The sequence below is a fragment of the Piliocolobus tephrosceles genome, chromosome 6 (genome assembly GCF_002776525.5).
Source record: "Piliocolobus tephrosceles isolate RC106 chromosome 6, ASM277652v3, whole genome shotgun sequence".
Classification (NCBI taxonomy): Eukaryota; Metazoa; Chordata; class Mammalia; order Primates; family Cercopithecidae; genus Piliocolobus; species Piliocolobus tephrosceles.
The window spans coordinates 84,284,521-84,299,674 of record NC_045439.1 but is presented as its reverse complement, the minus strand read 5'-3'; the positions used below and the strand labels follow the sequence as shown (position 1 = coordinate 84,299,674).

The 15,154-nt window shown below is 48.9% G+C and overlaps 2 protein-coding genes across 3 annotated transcripts in view; both read right to left on the bottom strand.

Annotated features, from left to right (window-relative positions):
• Positions 1-1,215, bottom strand: part of PTPN9 (protein tyrosine phosphatase non-receptor type 9) — a 110,170-nt gene extending 108,955 nt beyond the window's left edge. The window contains exon 1 of one of the 2 annotated variants that reach the window (XM_023196693.2): positions 440-1,215. In XM_023196693.2, the coding sequence (XP_023052461.1) occupies positions 440-502 (63 nt within the window). In that variant the 5' untranslated portion in view covers positions 503-1,215. The remainder of the gene's footprint in view (positions 1-439) is intronic. The other variant, XM_023196692.2, reaches the window with a different exon arrangement.
• PML (promyelocytic leukemia) overlaps positions 1-15,154 on the bottom strand; it is a 551,773-nt gene that overhangs the window by 277,845 nt on the left and 258,774 nt on the right. The window lies entirely within an intron of this gene.

Genomic DNA, 15,154 nt, shown 5'->3' with positions numbered 1-15,154 from the left:
GGAGATAATCCCCACAGGAAGCACCCCCCAAACTGGGGCTTTTCCTACCCTTCAAAAGCCACAAACCCTCACGGAAAACATTTACAAGGGAGTGGAACGGCCGGGGGCAAGCAGCGGTTCTGCAAACCTCAGGAAGGAGGCCCCTGGATCCAAAGAACTTTGCCCCTGGAATGGGGGGTAGGGTGCGGAGGGCACCGTCTGAGGCCCGTAAGCCTCGGGGAAAGAAGCTGCGGGAACGGGAGCGGGGTCCTGTGGGTCCACTGACGAGGGGGTGGCGGCCTGGGGCGCGGTCGCCGGTGAGTGAGGCCCGCGGGCCGGGCACGGGAGCGGGGGGCGCTGCGGGCCCGTGGCTGCAAAGAGCCGGGGCTTGGGAGGCAGAGGCCAGCGTAGGCCTCGGGGGCCCGGACACACCCACCGTGGCGGCCTCGGGCCCGCTTACCTGCTCCTCCTCCGGGGTCAGCTCCGGCGCCATGTCGGGCCGGGGCGCGGTCGCGGGCTCCATCCCCCAGCCACCGCCGCCGGGCGGACAGAACTCGCTCGCGAGCGCGGGAGCCCGGCACGCTCGGCCTCCGCTTCCGCGTCCCCGCGCCTCAGCAGCCCCGGGCCGGCTCGAGCATGGTGGGGCCGGCCAGGGCCCGGCGCCCGCAGCAGCCGCAAACGCCGCTTCTGCTTCTTTAAGAAAAATCTCTCCGAACTGCCGCTCTCTTCCGGGAGGAAATCCTTTTTTATATTATTCACTCCTTTCCTCACACTCCCCCTTATCTCCTGGGGAAGAAAAGGTGCAGGCGAAGAGCTAACAGCCGCTCGGGATTTAAAAGGAAATTGGAAATCAGGAACTTTTAGAGCCGGGAGCGAAGGGTCGGCGGAAATTTCCCGAAGGCCGCCGGCCCCCTCGGCGCCCCGCTTCCTCGGCCGCACTCGCGCTCCTCCACAGCGCCACAGCGCTCTGGGCCGCCCAGCCGGGCCGTCCTCGCGGACGCTGGCCCTGCGACCTGCGCGGCTGCCTCAGCCAGGCTCCTCGCGGGCGGCCGCAGCGAGAGGGAGGGAGCGGAGAGGGAGCGAGGGAAACGCGCCCCCCTCCTGGCTCACGGCCAACGCTGCGGCCGCCCCGCGGCCGCCCGAGCCCCCCGCGGCTCCATTGAGAAACTGAGCGTCTCATTCACAAGCTGGTGGCGAGGAGGGCCCGGCGGAGCTAGGACGCCGTCCGGGAGGGGGAGACAGAGAGGAGCCCGGGCGGGGGAGGGGACCCGGGCGGGGAGGGGACCCTAGCTGGACGGAAGGCGACTCGACTGTGGGAGGGAGAAAAAGGAAGAAAAGAGTGTATTTCGTGAGGCTCAGATCCTCGGAGGAGGAGGAGAATACATTCGTTTGCAAATTATCTGCTGACTGGCACCTCTCCTGGGGTTAACTTGCCGCTGCCACCTATGCGTGAGAAACCCACAATCCTCATCTATTTGTCGCTTGCAGCCTGAAAGACCCTGGAAAGGTTGCCTGCCAGGCCAGGAAGCTTAGATGGAAGGAATCGCACCTGCCTCCCTCTCTCTCCCTGCTTACTGGCTGTATCCTGTAATTCTTCTCCAGTGTAGCTAATGTTAATCCCCCACAGAAATATCAGACTCTGAACCTCATTCAGGAATGACGCGGCCTTTGCAGATCTTTGATTTTCACTAGGGCAAGTGCAGCAAAGGATTCAGGATTAGGTGTACACTCTTGGAGTCATTTGGGGAGGAATGGGGCATAGAGAAGGCAAGGCTGGGTCTAGTATGTTGTTGCATTATTCCAAGCCAAAGATAAATATTCCAAAGGGACTCAGAGAAGTCCACAACTAGTTCCAAGGCTGAAGCCCTGGAGCCAGTCCTGTGAGAGACCCAAAGGAGGGGCCTTCACACAACAGGAAGGTGCTGTGAGTTGTGATGCTCCCACGATTTTTTTTTTCTTTTTTTTTGAGATCCTCGCTCTGTCGGCCAGGTTGGAGTGCAGTGACCGGATCTCAGCTCACTGCAAGCTCCGCCTCCCGGGTTTACGCCATTCTCCTGCCTCAGCCTCCCGAGTAGCTGGGACTACAGGCGCCCGCCACCTCGCCCAGCTAGTTTTTTGTATTTTTTAGTAGAGACGGGGTTTCACCGTGTAGGCCAGGATGGTCTCGATCTCCTGACCTTGTGATCCGCCCGTCTCGGCCTCCCAAAGTGCTGGGATTACAGGCTTGAGCCACCGTGCCCGGTCTTACTTTTTTTTTTTTTTTTTTTTTTTTTTTTTTTTTTTGAGACGGAGTCTCACTGTGTCGCCCAGGCTAGAGTGCAGTGATGCAATCCCGGCTCACTACAACCTCCGCCTCCCGGGTTCAAGCAATTCTCCTGCCTCAGCCTCCTGGGCAGCTGGGATTACAGGTGCGTGCCACCACGCCCCTCTAATTTTTGTATTTTTAGTAGAGACAGGGTATCACCATGTTGGTCAGGCTGGTCTCGAACTCCTGACCTCGTGATCCGCCCGCCTCGGTCTGCCAAAGTGCTGGCATTACAGGCAGGCGTGAGCTACCGCGCGCCCGGCTTTTTTTTTTTTTTTTTTTTTTTTTTCCTTCTTCTTTTTCTGAGACGGAGTCTCGCTCTGTCACCCAGGCTGGAGTGCAGTGGCGCAATCTCCACTCACTGCAAGCTCCCCCTCCCGGGTTCAGCCATTCTCCTGCCTTGTGATCCGCCCACCTCAGCCTCCCAAAGTTTTTTTTGTTTGTTTCTTTTTGTTGTTGTTTTTAACGCAGGGTCTGACTTTGTTGCCCAGGCTGGAGTGCAGTGGCGTGATCACAGCTCACTGCAGCCTCAAAGTCCTGGGCTCAAGCAATCCTCCTGCCTCAGCCTCCTGAGTAGGTAGGACTACAGGTGCACACCACTGCACCTGGCTAATTTTTTTTTTTTTTAATTTTTTGTAGCGATGGGGGTCTTGCTATGTTGCCCAGGCTAGTCTCGAACTCCTGGTGAACTGCCTTTGCAAAATTATAACTGAGGATTTTATGACAGTGAAAGAAATCAGACCTGACTCTATCTTGCTTCTAACCCTTAAGCTGTCCTTGTTCGTTCCTGGGCATAGGCCAAACTAACTTTGGGAAGGAATTCAGTTCATGGTTTGACTCTGAAACAAAATTGATAACAGCCCTTCCCGAAAAGACCTCCTTCTTCCCTGGGGTCCAGTCTGCCTTTGCAGGATGAACAAATTAAGCTACAAGATTAGAAATTACAATTTAGGGGTCATGCAGCCTTGGGCTCCAAGAGTCTAAACCTCCCCAGATTGCTCCTGGGGATAACATCACTATTGTAAAACCTAAGATCAGTGCTTGAGATATTTTGCAGACCCTGCACTGGATGGATCAGCTGATACCACACAGACCAGTAATCTGGCCCAAAGAGGTCTGCCATCTCAACCAGGAACAGAAGACAGCAAGAAAAACTCATTTCCACTCCCTATGATTCCATCCCAAACCTGACCAATCAGCACTCCCCACTTCCAAATTATCTTTAAAAACTCTGATCCCTTAATGCTCCAGGGAGACTGATTTTAGTAATAAAAAAACTACAGGCCAGGCACGGTGACTCACGCCTGTAATCCCAGCACTTTGGGAGGCTGAGGCAGGCGGATCATGAGATCAAGAGATCGAGACCATCCTGACCAACGTGGTGAAACCCCGTCTCTAGTAAAAATACAAAAAGTAGCTGGGCGTGGTGGCGCACAGCTGTAGTAGACTGTAGACACCTGTAGACACCCAGCTACTCGGGAGTCTGAGGCAGGAGAAGCGCTTGAACCCAGGAGGTGGAGATTGCCGTGAGCCAAGATCACACCACTGCAGTCCAGCCTGGTGAAACAGCGAGACGCCATCTCAAAAATAATAATAAAACTCCACTCTCCTGCAGAACCGGCTCTGCGTGAATTACTCTTTTGCCATTGCAGTTCCCCTGTCTTGATGTATTTGCTGTGTAGGCAGCAGGCAAGGTGATCCTATTGGGCAGTTACACTGGGCTCAGGTGATCTTCCTGTCTCAGCCTCCCAAAGTGCTGGGACTACAGGTGCGACCCACCGTGCCCAGCCTTCTAGGGTTTTTGCTTTTGTTTTTGTTTGAGATGGAGTTTCACTCTTGTTGCCCAGGCTGGAGTGCAGTGGTACGATCTCGGCTCATTGCAACCTCCACCTCCCATTCAAGCGATTTTCCTGCCTCAGCCTCCCTAGTAGCTGGGATTACAGGCACCTGCCACCACGCCCAGCTAATTTTTTGTATTTTTAGTAGAGATGGGGTTTCACTATGTTGGCCAGGCTGATCTCGAACTCCTGACCTCAGGCAATCCGCCTGGCTTGGCCTCCCAAAGTGCTGGGATTGCAGGCATGAGCCACCACGCCTGGTTCCTTCTAGGATTTTAAAAGCAATCCCTGACCTCAGCTAATTTCTGCATTAATGCAATAGGAACTTCAGGCTGCCCTTGGCGAGAATCAGAGAAGATATCCTTGGTGTTTGAATCTTTATCTCAGCTAGGATATTTTCTAGTTTGCATCAATACGGCTGACTGGAGGTTAACTTCATCACTACTTTAGTTTCAGTATTGCAACCAGTCTGGAACTTTTTTTTTTTTTTTTTTTTTTTTTTTGCAGGAGTCTTGCTCTGCCTCCCAGGCTGGAGTACAGTGGCGCGATCTTGGCTCACTGTGACCTCCGCCTCCTGGTTCAAGCAATTCTCCTGCCTCAGCCTCCCGAGTAGCTGAGATTACAGGTGCTTGCTACCACACCCTGCTAATTTTTGTATTTTTAGTAGAGACAGGGTTTCACCATGTTAGCCAGGATGGTCTTGAACTTCTGACCTCAGGCAATCCGCCCTCAGCTTCCCAAAGTGCTGGGATTACAGGCGTGAACCACTGCATCCAGCCTGTTTTCTTTTTATTGAGGTGTAATATACAGAAAAAGTGCAAATATAAGTGTACCACTTGATGAATTTATTTTATTTTTTGAGACAGGGTCTCACTCTATTGCCCAGGATAGAGTGCAACAGCACAATCCTGGCTCACTACAACCTCCACTTCCTGGCTTAAGCGATCCTCCAGCCTCAGCCTCCCAAATAGCTGGGACTACAGGTGCACACCACCAGGCCCGGCTCATTTTTGTATTTTTTGTAGAGACAGGGTTTCACCACATTGCCCAGGCTGGTCTCAAACTCCTGAGCTCAAAGCAATCCACTCACCTCAGCCTCCCAAAGTGCTAGGATTACAGGCGTGAGCCACTGTGCCCAGCCAGATGAATTTTCATAAACTGAACACACTCGTGTCTGTGCCCAATGCACACATCAAGAAATAGAATATTCTCAACTTGCCAAAGCCTCGCCTTTTGCCCACCCCCCACTCCCTACCCCCCAGTCAGTTACCACTCTGCTGAAGGGTAACCACTATCTTGCCCCCACTTTTTTTTTTTAAGAGACAGGGTCTCTCGCTCTGTCACCCAGGCTGGAGTGCAATGGCACGATCTGGGCTCACTGCAACCTCTGCCTCTGGGTTCAAGCAAATCTCCTGCCTCAGCCTTCAGAGTAGCTGGGATTACAGGTATGCACTACCATGCCCATCTAATTTTTGTATTTTTTTTTAGTAGAGACGGGGTTTCACCATGTTGGCCAGGCTGGTCTCAAATTCCTGACCTCAAGTGATCCACCCACCTCGGTCTCCCAAAGCTCTAGGATTACAGTTGTGAGCTATCACGCCCAGCCCCAGGCTGATCTTGAACTTCTGGGCTCAAGTGATCTGCCTGCCTCCCGCTTCCAAAGTGTTGGGCGTGAACCACCGTGCTGGGCCAAATATGCTTTTTCTCCCTTGCAAATATGCAAGCAAATGGCTCTAGGACTAAACTGGAGTAAGAAACAGCAGTACCTGAGTAGTACAAGTCATTGATTGGAGACAGGAGAGGATGGAGTCTCTCAACTCACTATTTACACTTCACATTTGTTTTGCCCACTGATCCTCAGGACACCAGGGGTCAGTGATTTATCCAAAGTCACACAACTAACTAATTAGTATTGAGCTAGAACTTGAACCCAGGCATTCTAACTCCTGATCTAGGGACTGGGTGAGGAGGATAATTAATAAAGATATTTAACTGAGTGGGCTGAGAGAGAACTCAGCAGTGTTTTCAGAGGCACAGCTGTGTGTGTGGGCGTGTGGGTGTGTAAGGGAAGAGAATTCTCCAGAACTGTTATCCATCACTGTTTTAACAGGACAATGTTTGGAAATTTCTGAGCACAAACGTGAATAACAAAACAAAGTGCAAGGCAGCTGGCTGGCTGGCCACTTTGTTCTGAGAGGTAAATCCAGGAGACCCAGTGTAGAGAGGCAGCTACCTGGCTTGCCTCTAACTGCAGGCTTGAACCAATGAACTCCAATATGGTACTGTCATCCTGACCAATCAAATCTTAAAGGCTGGGCTGGGCACTGGGGCTCACCCTTGTAATCCCAGCACTTGGGAGGCCCAGATGGGTGGATCACTTGAGGTCAGGAGTTCGAGACCACCGTGATCAATCAACATGGTGAAACCCCATGTCTGCTAAAAATATAAAAAATTAGCCGGACAGGATGTTGCATGCCTGTAATCCCAGCTACTCGGGAGGCTGAGGCAGGTGAATTGCTTGAACCTGGGAGGCGGAGGTTGCAATGAGCCGAAATCACGCCACGGCACTCCAGCCTGCGCAATAAGAGTGAAACTCTGTCACACCAAAAAAAAAATCTTAGAAGACTGCAGAATGGCTTGTAATATCAAAAGACTGAAAACATTATGAGGCCGGGCGCAGTGGCTCACGCCTATAATCCTAGCACTTTGGGAGGCTGAGGCAGGTGGATCACGCAGTAGAACAAGACCATCCTGGCCAACATGGTGAAACCCTGTCTCTACTAAAAATACAAAAATTAGCTGGGCATGGTGGTGCTCACCTGTAGTCCCAGCTACTTAGGAGACTAAGGCAGGAGAATCGCCTGAACCCAGGAGGCAGAGGTTACAGTGAGCCGAGATCGCCCTACTGCACGCCAGCCTGGCAGCAGAGCGAAACTCCGTCCCAAACAAACAAACAAACAAACATTATGGCCCATCAATAGAAAACTTAGTAAATAAATTACAGTACACACATACACTGATATAATAGGTTGACATTGGGTCCTTACATTTATCCCACACACTGTTCTAAATGACTTTCATTCATTTACTCTCACCATATTAGTATAAGGTGAAACTATGATCCTTATTTTACAAAAGGCATATATAGTAGATCCATATGTACTGACATAGCCTCCTTTTTTTTTTTTTTCCTGAGACGGAGTCTTGCTGTGTCGCCAGGCTAGAATGCCGTGGTGCAGTCTCAGCTGACTGCAACTTCCGCCTCCTGGGTTCAAGCAATTCTCTGCCTCAGGCTCCAGAGTAGTTGGGATTACAGGCATGCAACATCCTGTCCAGCGAATTTGTTGTATTTTTAGCAGAGACAGGGTTTCCCCATGTTGATCAGGGTGGTCTCGAACTCCTGACCTCAAGTAATCCACCCACCTGGGCCTCCCAAAGTGCTGGGATTACAGGTGTGAGCCACCGTGACTGGCTGCTTTTTTTTTTTGGTTTGAGATGGAGTCTCGTTCTGTTACCCAGGTTGGAGTGCAGTGGCACGATCTCAGCTCACTGCAACTGCCACTTCCCGGGCTCAGGTGATTCTTGTACCTCAGCCTCCCAAATAGCTGGGATTACAGGCGTGAACCACTGCCACCTGGCCCCTCCTTGCTTTTAAATTTAATTTAGGGCCGGGCGCGGTGGCTCAACCCTGTAATCCCAGCACTTCGGGAGGCCGAGACGGGCAGATCACGAGGTCAGGAGATCAAGACCATCCTGGCTAATACGGTGAAACCCCGTCTCTACTAAAAAATACAAAAAACTAGCCGGGCGAGGTGGTGGGTGCCTGTAGTCCCAGCTACTCGGGAGGCTGAGGCAGGAGAATGGTGTAAACCCGGGAGGCGGAGCTTGCAGTGAGCTGAGATCGGGCCACTGCACTCCAGCCTGGGCGACAGAGCGAGACTCCGTCTCAAAAAAAAAAAAAAAAAATTTATTTTTTTTGAGGCAGAGTGTCACTCTGTAACCTCAGCTGGAGTGCAATGGCATGATCTCAGCTCACTGCAACCTCTGTCCCCCAGTTTCAAGCAATTCTCCTGCCTCAGCCTCTCGAGTAGTTGGTATGACAGGTGTGGGCCACCACATCTGGCTAATTTTTTTTTTATTATTATACTTTAAGTTCTAGGGCAAATGTGCATAACGTGCAGGTTTGTTACATATGCATACTTGTGGCATGTTGGTGTGCTGCACCCATTAACTCGTCATTTACATTAGGTATTCCTCTTAATGCTATCCCTCCCCTCCTCCCACCCCATGACAGGCCCTGGTGTGTGATGTTCCCTGCCTGGTGTCCAAGTGTTCTCATTGTTCAATTCCCACCTATGACTGAGAACATGCGGTGTTTGGTTTTCTGTCCTTGCGACAGTCTGCTCAGAATGATGGTTTCCAGCTTCATCCATGTCCCTACAAAGGACATGAACTCATCCTTTTTCATGGCTGCATAGTATTCCATGGTGTACATGTGCCACATTTTCTTAATCCAACCTATCACCAATGGACATTTGGGTTGCTTCCAAGTCTTTGCTATTGTGAACAGTGCCGCAATAAACATACGTGTGCATGTGTCTTTATAGTAGCATGATTCATAATCCTTTGGGTATATACCCAATAATGGGATCACTGGGTTAAATGGTATTTCTAGTTCTAGATCCTTGAGGAATTGCCACACTGTTTTCCACAATGGTTGAACTAGTTCAAAGTCCCACCAACAGTGTGAAAGATTTCCTATTTCTCCACATCCTCTCCAGCACCTGTTGTTTCCTGACTTTTTAATGATCACCATTCTAACTGGTGTGAGATGATATCTCATTGTGGTTTTGATTTGCATTTCTCTGATGACCAGTGATGATGAGCATTTTTTCATGTGTCCGTTGGCTGCATAAATGTCTTCTTTTGAGAAGTGTCTGTTGATATCCTTCACCCACTTTTTGATGGGGTTGTTTGATTTTTTCTTGTAAATTTGTTTAAGTTCTTTGTAGATTCTGGATGTTAGCCCTTTGTCAGATGGGTAGATTGCAAAAATTTCTCCCATTCTGTAAGTTTCTCGTTCACTCTGATGGTAGTTTCTTTTGCTGTGCAGAAGCTCTTTAGTTAAATTAAATCCCAATTGTCTATTCTGGCTTTTGTTGCCATTGCTTTTGGTGTTTTAGTCATGAAGTCCTTGCCCATGCCTATGTCCTGAATGGTATTGCCTAGGTTTTCTTGGAGGGTTTTTATGGTTTTAGGTCTAACATTTAAGTCTTTAATCCATCTTGAATTAATTTTTGTATAAGGTGTAAGGAAGGGATGCAGTTTCAGCTTTCCACATATATATCCGGCTAATTTTTGTATTTTTAGTAGAGACAGGCTTTTGCCATGTTGACCAGGCTGGTCTCGAACTCCTAACTTCAGGTGATCTGCCCACCTCGGCCTCCCAAAGTGCTGGGATTACAGGCATGAGCCACCACACCCGGCCCAAAATAGACATTTTATTTTGTTTTTCTGAGACAGAGTCTCAATCTATCACCCAGGCTGAAGTGCGGTGGTGCAATCTCGGCTCACTGCAACTTCCACCTCCCGGGTTCAAGTGATTCTTGTGCCTCGGCCTCCTGAGTAGCTGGGATTACAGGCGCCCACTACCATGCCCAGCTAATTTTTGTATTTTTAGTAGAGACAGGGTTTCACCATGTTGCCCAGGCTGGTCTTGAACATCTGACCTCAGATGATCTGCCCACTTCAGCCTCTCCAAGTGCTGGGATTACATGTGTGAGCTACCACACCCAGCCCAGAATAGACATTTTATAAAAGAAGACATTTAAATCTCAAACAGGCACATGAAAAGATGCTTAACTTCACTGATCAAAGAAATGCAAATCGAAACTACAATGAGGCCAGGCATGGTGGCTCATGCCTTATTTGGGAGGCAGAGGCGGGTGGATCACTTGAGGTCAGGAGTTCAAGACCAGCCTGGCCAACATGGTGAAACCTCATCTCTACTAAAAATACAAATATTAGCCAGGCACAGTGGCGCACACCTGTAATCCTAGCTACTCAGGAGGTTGAAGTAGGAGAATCGCTTGAACCCGGGAGGCGAATTGTGCCACTGCACTCCAGCCTGGGCAACAGAGTGAGACCCCATCTCAAAATAAATAAATAAATAAAACTACAATGAGATACCATCTCATCCCAGTGAAAATGGTTTTTATCCAAAATACAGGCAATAACAAATGCTGGGAAGGATGTGGAGAATAGGGAACCCTCGTACACTTTTGGTGGGAATATAAATTAGTACAACCACCATGCAGAACAATTTGGAGTTTCCTAAAAAAAACCTAAAAATATAGCCAGGTGAGGTGGCTCATGCCTAGAGGCTGAGGCAGGAAGATCACTTGAGTCCAAGAGTCCGGGAGTTTGGGTCCAGCCCAGGCAACACAGTGAGACCTCATCTCTACAAAATATAAAGAAAATTAGCTAGGAGTAGTGGTGCATACCTGTAGTCCCAGGTACTTGGGAGGCTGAGGTGTGAGGATCACTTGAGCCTGGGAGATAAAGGCTGCAGTGAACTGTGATTACACCACTGCGCTCCAGCCTGGGCAAGAGAGTCAGACCTTGTTGAGAAGGGAGGGGAGGAGAGGGGAGGGGAAGAGAGGGAAGGTGTAGGGGAAGAGAGGTGTGAGGGGAGGGGAGGGGAAGAGAGGGGAGGAAAAGGGTAGGGGAAGAAAAGGGGAGGGGAGGGAGGACGGGGAGGAAGGGGAGGGTAAGAGAGGGGAGTAGAAGGGGAGGGGAGGGGGAGAGGAGGAAAGAAAAAAGCCAAAAATAAAGCTACCAATCCCCCTCCTAGGTATATACCCCAAAGAAAGAAAATCAGTATATTGAAGAGATATCTGCACTCCCATGTTTATTGCCGCACTATTCAAAATAGCTACAATTTGGAAGCAACCTAAGTGTTCATCAACATATAAATGGATAAAGAAAATGTAGCACAAATACACAATGGAGTACTATTAAGTATAAAAAAGAATGAGGCTGGATACCGTGTCTCACGCCTGTAGTTTCAGCACTTTGGAAGGCTGAGGGGCAGATCACTTGAGGCCAGGGGTTGAAGACCAGCCTGGCCAACATGATGAATCCCTGTCTCTACTAAAAAAAATATTAAAAATACAAAAATTAGTTGGATGTGGTGGCACACACCTGTAATCCCAGCTACTCGGGAGGCTGAGGCATGAGAATCGCTTGAACCTGGGAGGCAGAGGTTGCAGTGAGCCAAGATTGTCCCACTGCACTCCAGACTGGGTGACAGAGTGAGACTCTGTCTCAAAAAAAAAAAGAAAAAAAAAAAAAAGAAAGAGATCCTGTCATTTGCAACAACATGGATGGAACTGGAGGTCATTACGTTAAGTGAAATGAGCCAGGCACAGAAAGACAAACTTCCCATGTTCTCACTTATTTTGTAGGAGCTAAAAATTAAAATAATTGAACTCATGGAGATAGAGAGTAGAAGGATGGTAACCAGAGGATGGGAAGGGTAGTGGGGGGTGGGGGAGAAGTGAGGATGGTTAATGAGTACAGAAAAATAGCAAGAATGAATAAGAGCCAGGTGCAGTGGCTCATTCCTATAATCCCAGCACTTTGGGAGGCCAAGGCAAGTGGATGGCTTGAGCTCAGGAATTTGAGACCAGCCTAGGCAACATGGCAAGACTCTGTCTCTACTAAAAATACAAAAAAGATTACTTGAGCCTGGGACGCAGAGGTTGCAGTGAGCTGAGATCACACCACTGCACTCCAGCCTGGGTGGCAGAGTGAGACCCTGTCTCAAATTTTTAAAAAATTTAAAAATTAAAAACAAAAAAAGAATGAGTAAAGTGTATTTGCTAGCACAATAGGGTGACTATACAGTACAAAATAATTTAATCGTACATTTCAAAATAATTAAGAATATAATTGGATTGTTTGTAACACAAAGGATAAATGCCTGAGATGGATACCCCACTTACCTTCATGTGATTATTATGCATTGCATGCCTGTATAAAAATATCTCATGTGACCCATAAATATATACATCTACTATTTGATGTACCCACAAAAAAGAAAAAGAGAAAGAAAAAAAAAATAGCATAAGTTTCAGGTCTCTGTCTAGAAAGCTTATCCTCCCCTCCCCGCACCTTCTTCACCAAACATATCTGACTCATCCTTAAGGTCTCAGCTCAAGTCACTTCCCCAGCAGGATCTTCCTTGATTACTCCCTAAACTGAACTGCACTTTCTAAGACTCATAGCACCCTTTTATTCGTCAGAGAGCTGATCACAATTTGTAATTATGCACTTGTTTCTACATTCATTGGCCTAGTGTTTGTGTGCCCTACTAGACTGTATGCTTCAGGACGGCAGGACCACATCTGTCCTGTTGGCCCCTGAACCCCCAGCACCTAGAACCTAGTACATAGTAGGCAAGCCCTTGATAAATGTGTGTGGAATGACTGAATCAAGGAAGATGGCCACCTTATCTATGAGACCTATCTTACCATTTTCCCCTCTCTTTTGTAAGCTCCTCTCAAACATTGCTCCAAAATCTCTACTGCCTATAAAAGAGACTTGCGTTGTGCTATGACGATGATCTGAGGCCGGGTGCAGTAGCTCATGCCTGTAATCCCAGCACTTTGAGAAGTTGAGGCGGGCAGATCACTAGGTCAGGAGTTCAAGACCAGCCTGACCAACGTGGTGAAACCCCATCTCTGCTAAAAACACAAAAATTAGCTGGGCACGTTGGCGCACGCCTGTAATCCCAGCTACTCAGGAGGCTGAGGCAGGAGAATCGCTTGAACCTAGGAGGTGGAGGTTGCAGTGAGCCGAGATTGCGCCATTGCAATCTAGCCTGGGCTATAGAGCAAGACACCATCTCAAAAAAACAGAAGAAAAAAAAAGATGATTTGGCTATAAAAGATTCACCCCACCCTGCCAAAAGAAATAAAGGTGGGCATAGTGGTACACATCTGTAGCCCCAGACACTCAGGAGGCCGAGATGGGAGGGTTGCTTAAGCCCAGGTGTTCAAGACCAGCCTGGGCAATGTAGTGAGATCCCATCTCTAAAAAATATATATCTATATAGAGTGCAGTAGTACAATTACAGCTAATTGCAGCTCTAACTCCTGGTCACAGGAGATCCTTCTACCTCAGCCTCCCAAGCAGCTAGGACTATAAGCACATATCACCATGCTCAACTAAGTTTTAAATTTTTTGTAGAGACAAGGTCCTGCTCTGCTGGCCAGGCTGGTCTGAAACTCCTGGCCTCAAGAGATCCTCCTGCCTTGGCCTCCCAAAGCACTGGGATTACAGGTGTGAACCACCATGCCCAGTCTCATTTCTTTATTAGAAAGGACAGCTAGGGTGATTGCCTTTCCCTCCTCTAATGTACAAAGTGAGTTTTTAGGCTATCCTTTTAATCACATACACAGAACTAAATATAGTTCTTGTTCCTAGAAGTCTGCAGCATATCTAAGCACCTGTCAGCAGCCTGCCACACACCTCCATTCAGTCCTCTCAGCAAGGTCACCCCTCTGTGCAGCAGCAGAGAGGAGGGGCTCTCCTCCAGAGTGCATTCTCGTTCCACCTTAGTATTTCTTCATTCACTCAACTAAAAGTTATTGATGTAACAAGTGCCAGGCATAATGCCAGGCACTTGGGACCTAAGATGAGGAAGACCAGGTTTCTGACCTCATGGAACTTGCTAGGTAATAGAAGGAGTGTGTAGTAAAGAACTTAACCTTGCAAAGAGAGTTCTGACCTTTGCCCTTGGCTCCTGGGAGGTAACCTCTAAGCCTTTGGAATGTCTTGCCTGATAAAAGTATCTTTGTTTACCAGGAGGCAGACCTTAGGCCACACTGGACGGTCTAACAATGCGATTTAGGCAGAAGTCTTTGGGGCATACTAGATAGTTTAGCAATGTGATGAGGGAGGAGGGGAGACTTTGGATCACACTTTATCAGCTAGACTTCTGGAGGGGCTGGAGACTGAGGTCAGTCACATGGGCAGACAACCAGGTCCACATGAATGAGCCCTAATAAAAATTTTGGACATCATTCCAGCCGGGTGCGGTGGCTTATGCCTGTAATCCCAGCACTTTGGGAGGCCGAGGTGGGCAGCTTACCTGAGGTCAGGAGTTTGAGACCAATCTGGCCAACATGGGGGAAACCCTGTCTCCACTTAAAATATAAAAATTAGCTGGACGTGGTGGCAGATGCCTGTAATCCCAGCTACTTTGGAAGCTGAGGCAGGAGAATTGCTTGAACCCAGGAGGCAGAGGTTACAGTGAGCCACGATTGTGCCACTGCACTCCAGCCTGGGCAACACAGCGAGACTCCATCTCAAAACAACAATAACAAAAAACAAAACAAAACAAAAAAAACTTTGGATGTCAAAGCTCAGGTGAGATTCCCTGATTGGCAAAACTCTGTGAATACTGTTATGCATACTGGGAAAATTAACTCTGTCCATCATTCCACTGGGAGCTCTGCATTTGGAACTTTCCTGCTTTCTGCTCCATGCATCTCTTCCCTTGGCTGACTTTACTCTGTTTCCTTTCACTGTGATAAACTGTGACTGTGACTATAACAGCTTTCTTCTTTTTTTTTTTTTTTAAGACGGAGTCTCGCTCTGTCACCCAGGCTGGAGTGCAGTGGCGCCATCTCGGCTCACTGCAAGCTCCGCCTCCCGAGTTCACACCATTCTCCTGCCTCAGCCTCCCAAGTAGCTGGGACTACAGGCACCTGCCACCATGCCCAGCTAATTTTTTTTGTATTTTTAGTAGAGACGGGGTTTTACCGTGTTAGCCAGGATGGTCTCGATCTCCTGACCTCGTGATCCGCCCGCCTCAGCCTCCCAAAGTGTTGGGATTACAGGCATGAGCCACTGCACCCGGCGACTATAACAGCTTTCAATGAGGTCTGTGAGTCCTTCTGGTGAATTATATAAACAGAGGGGCCGGGCGCGGTGGCTCAAGCCTGTAATCCCAGCACTTTGGGAG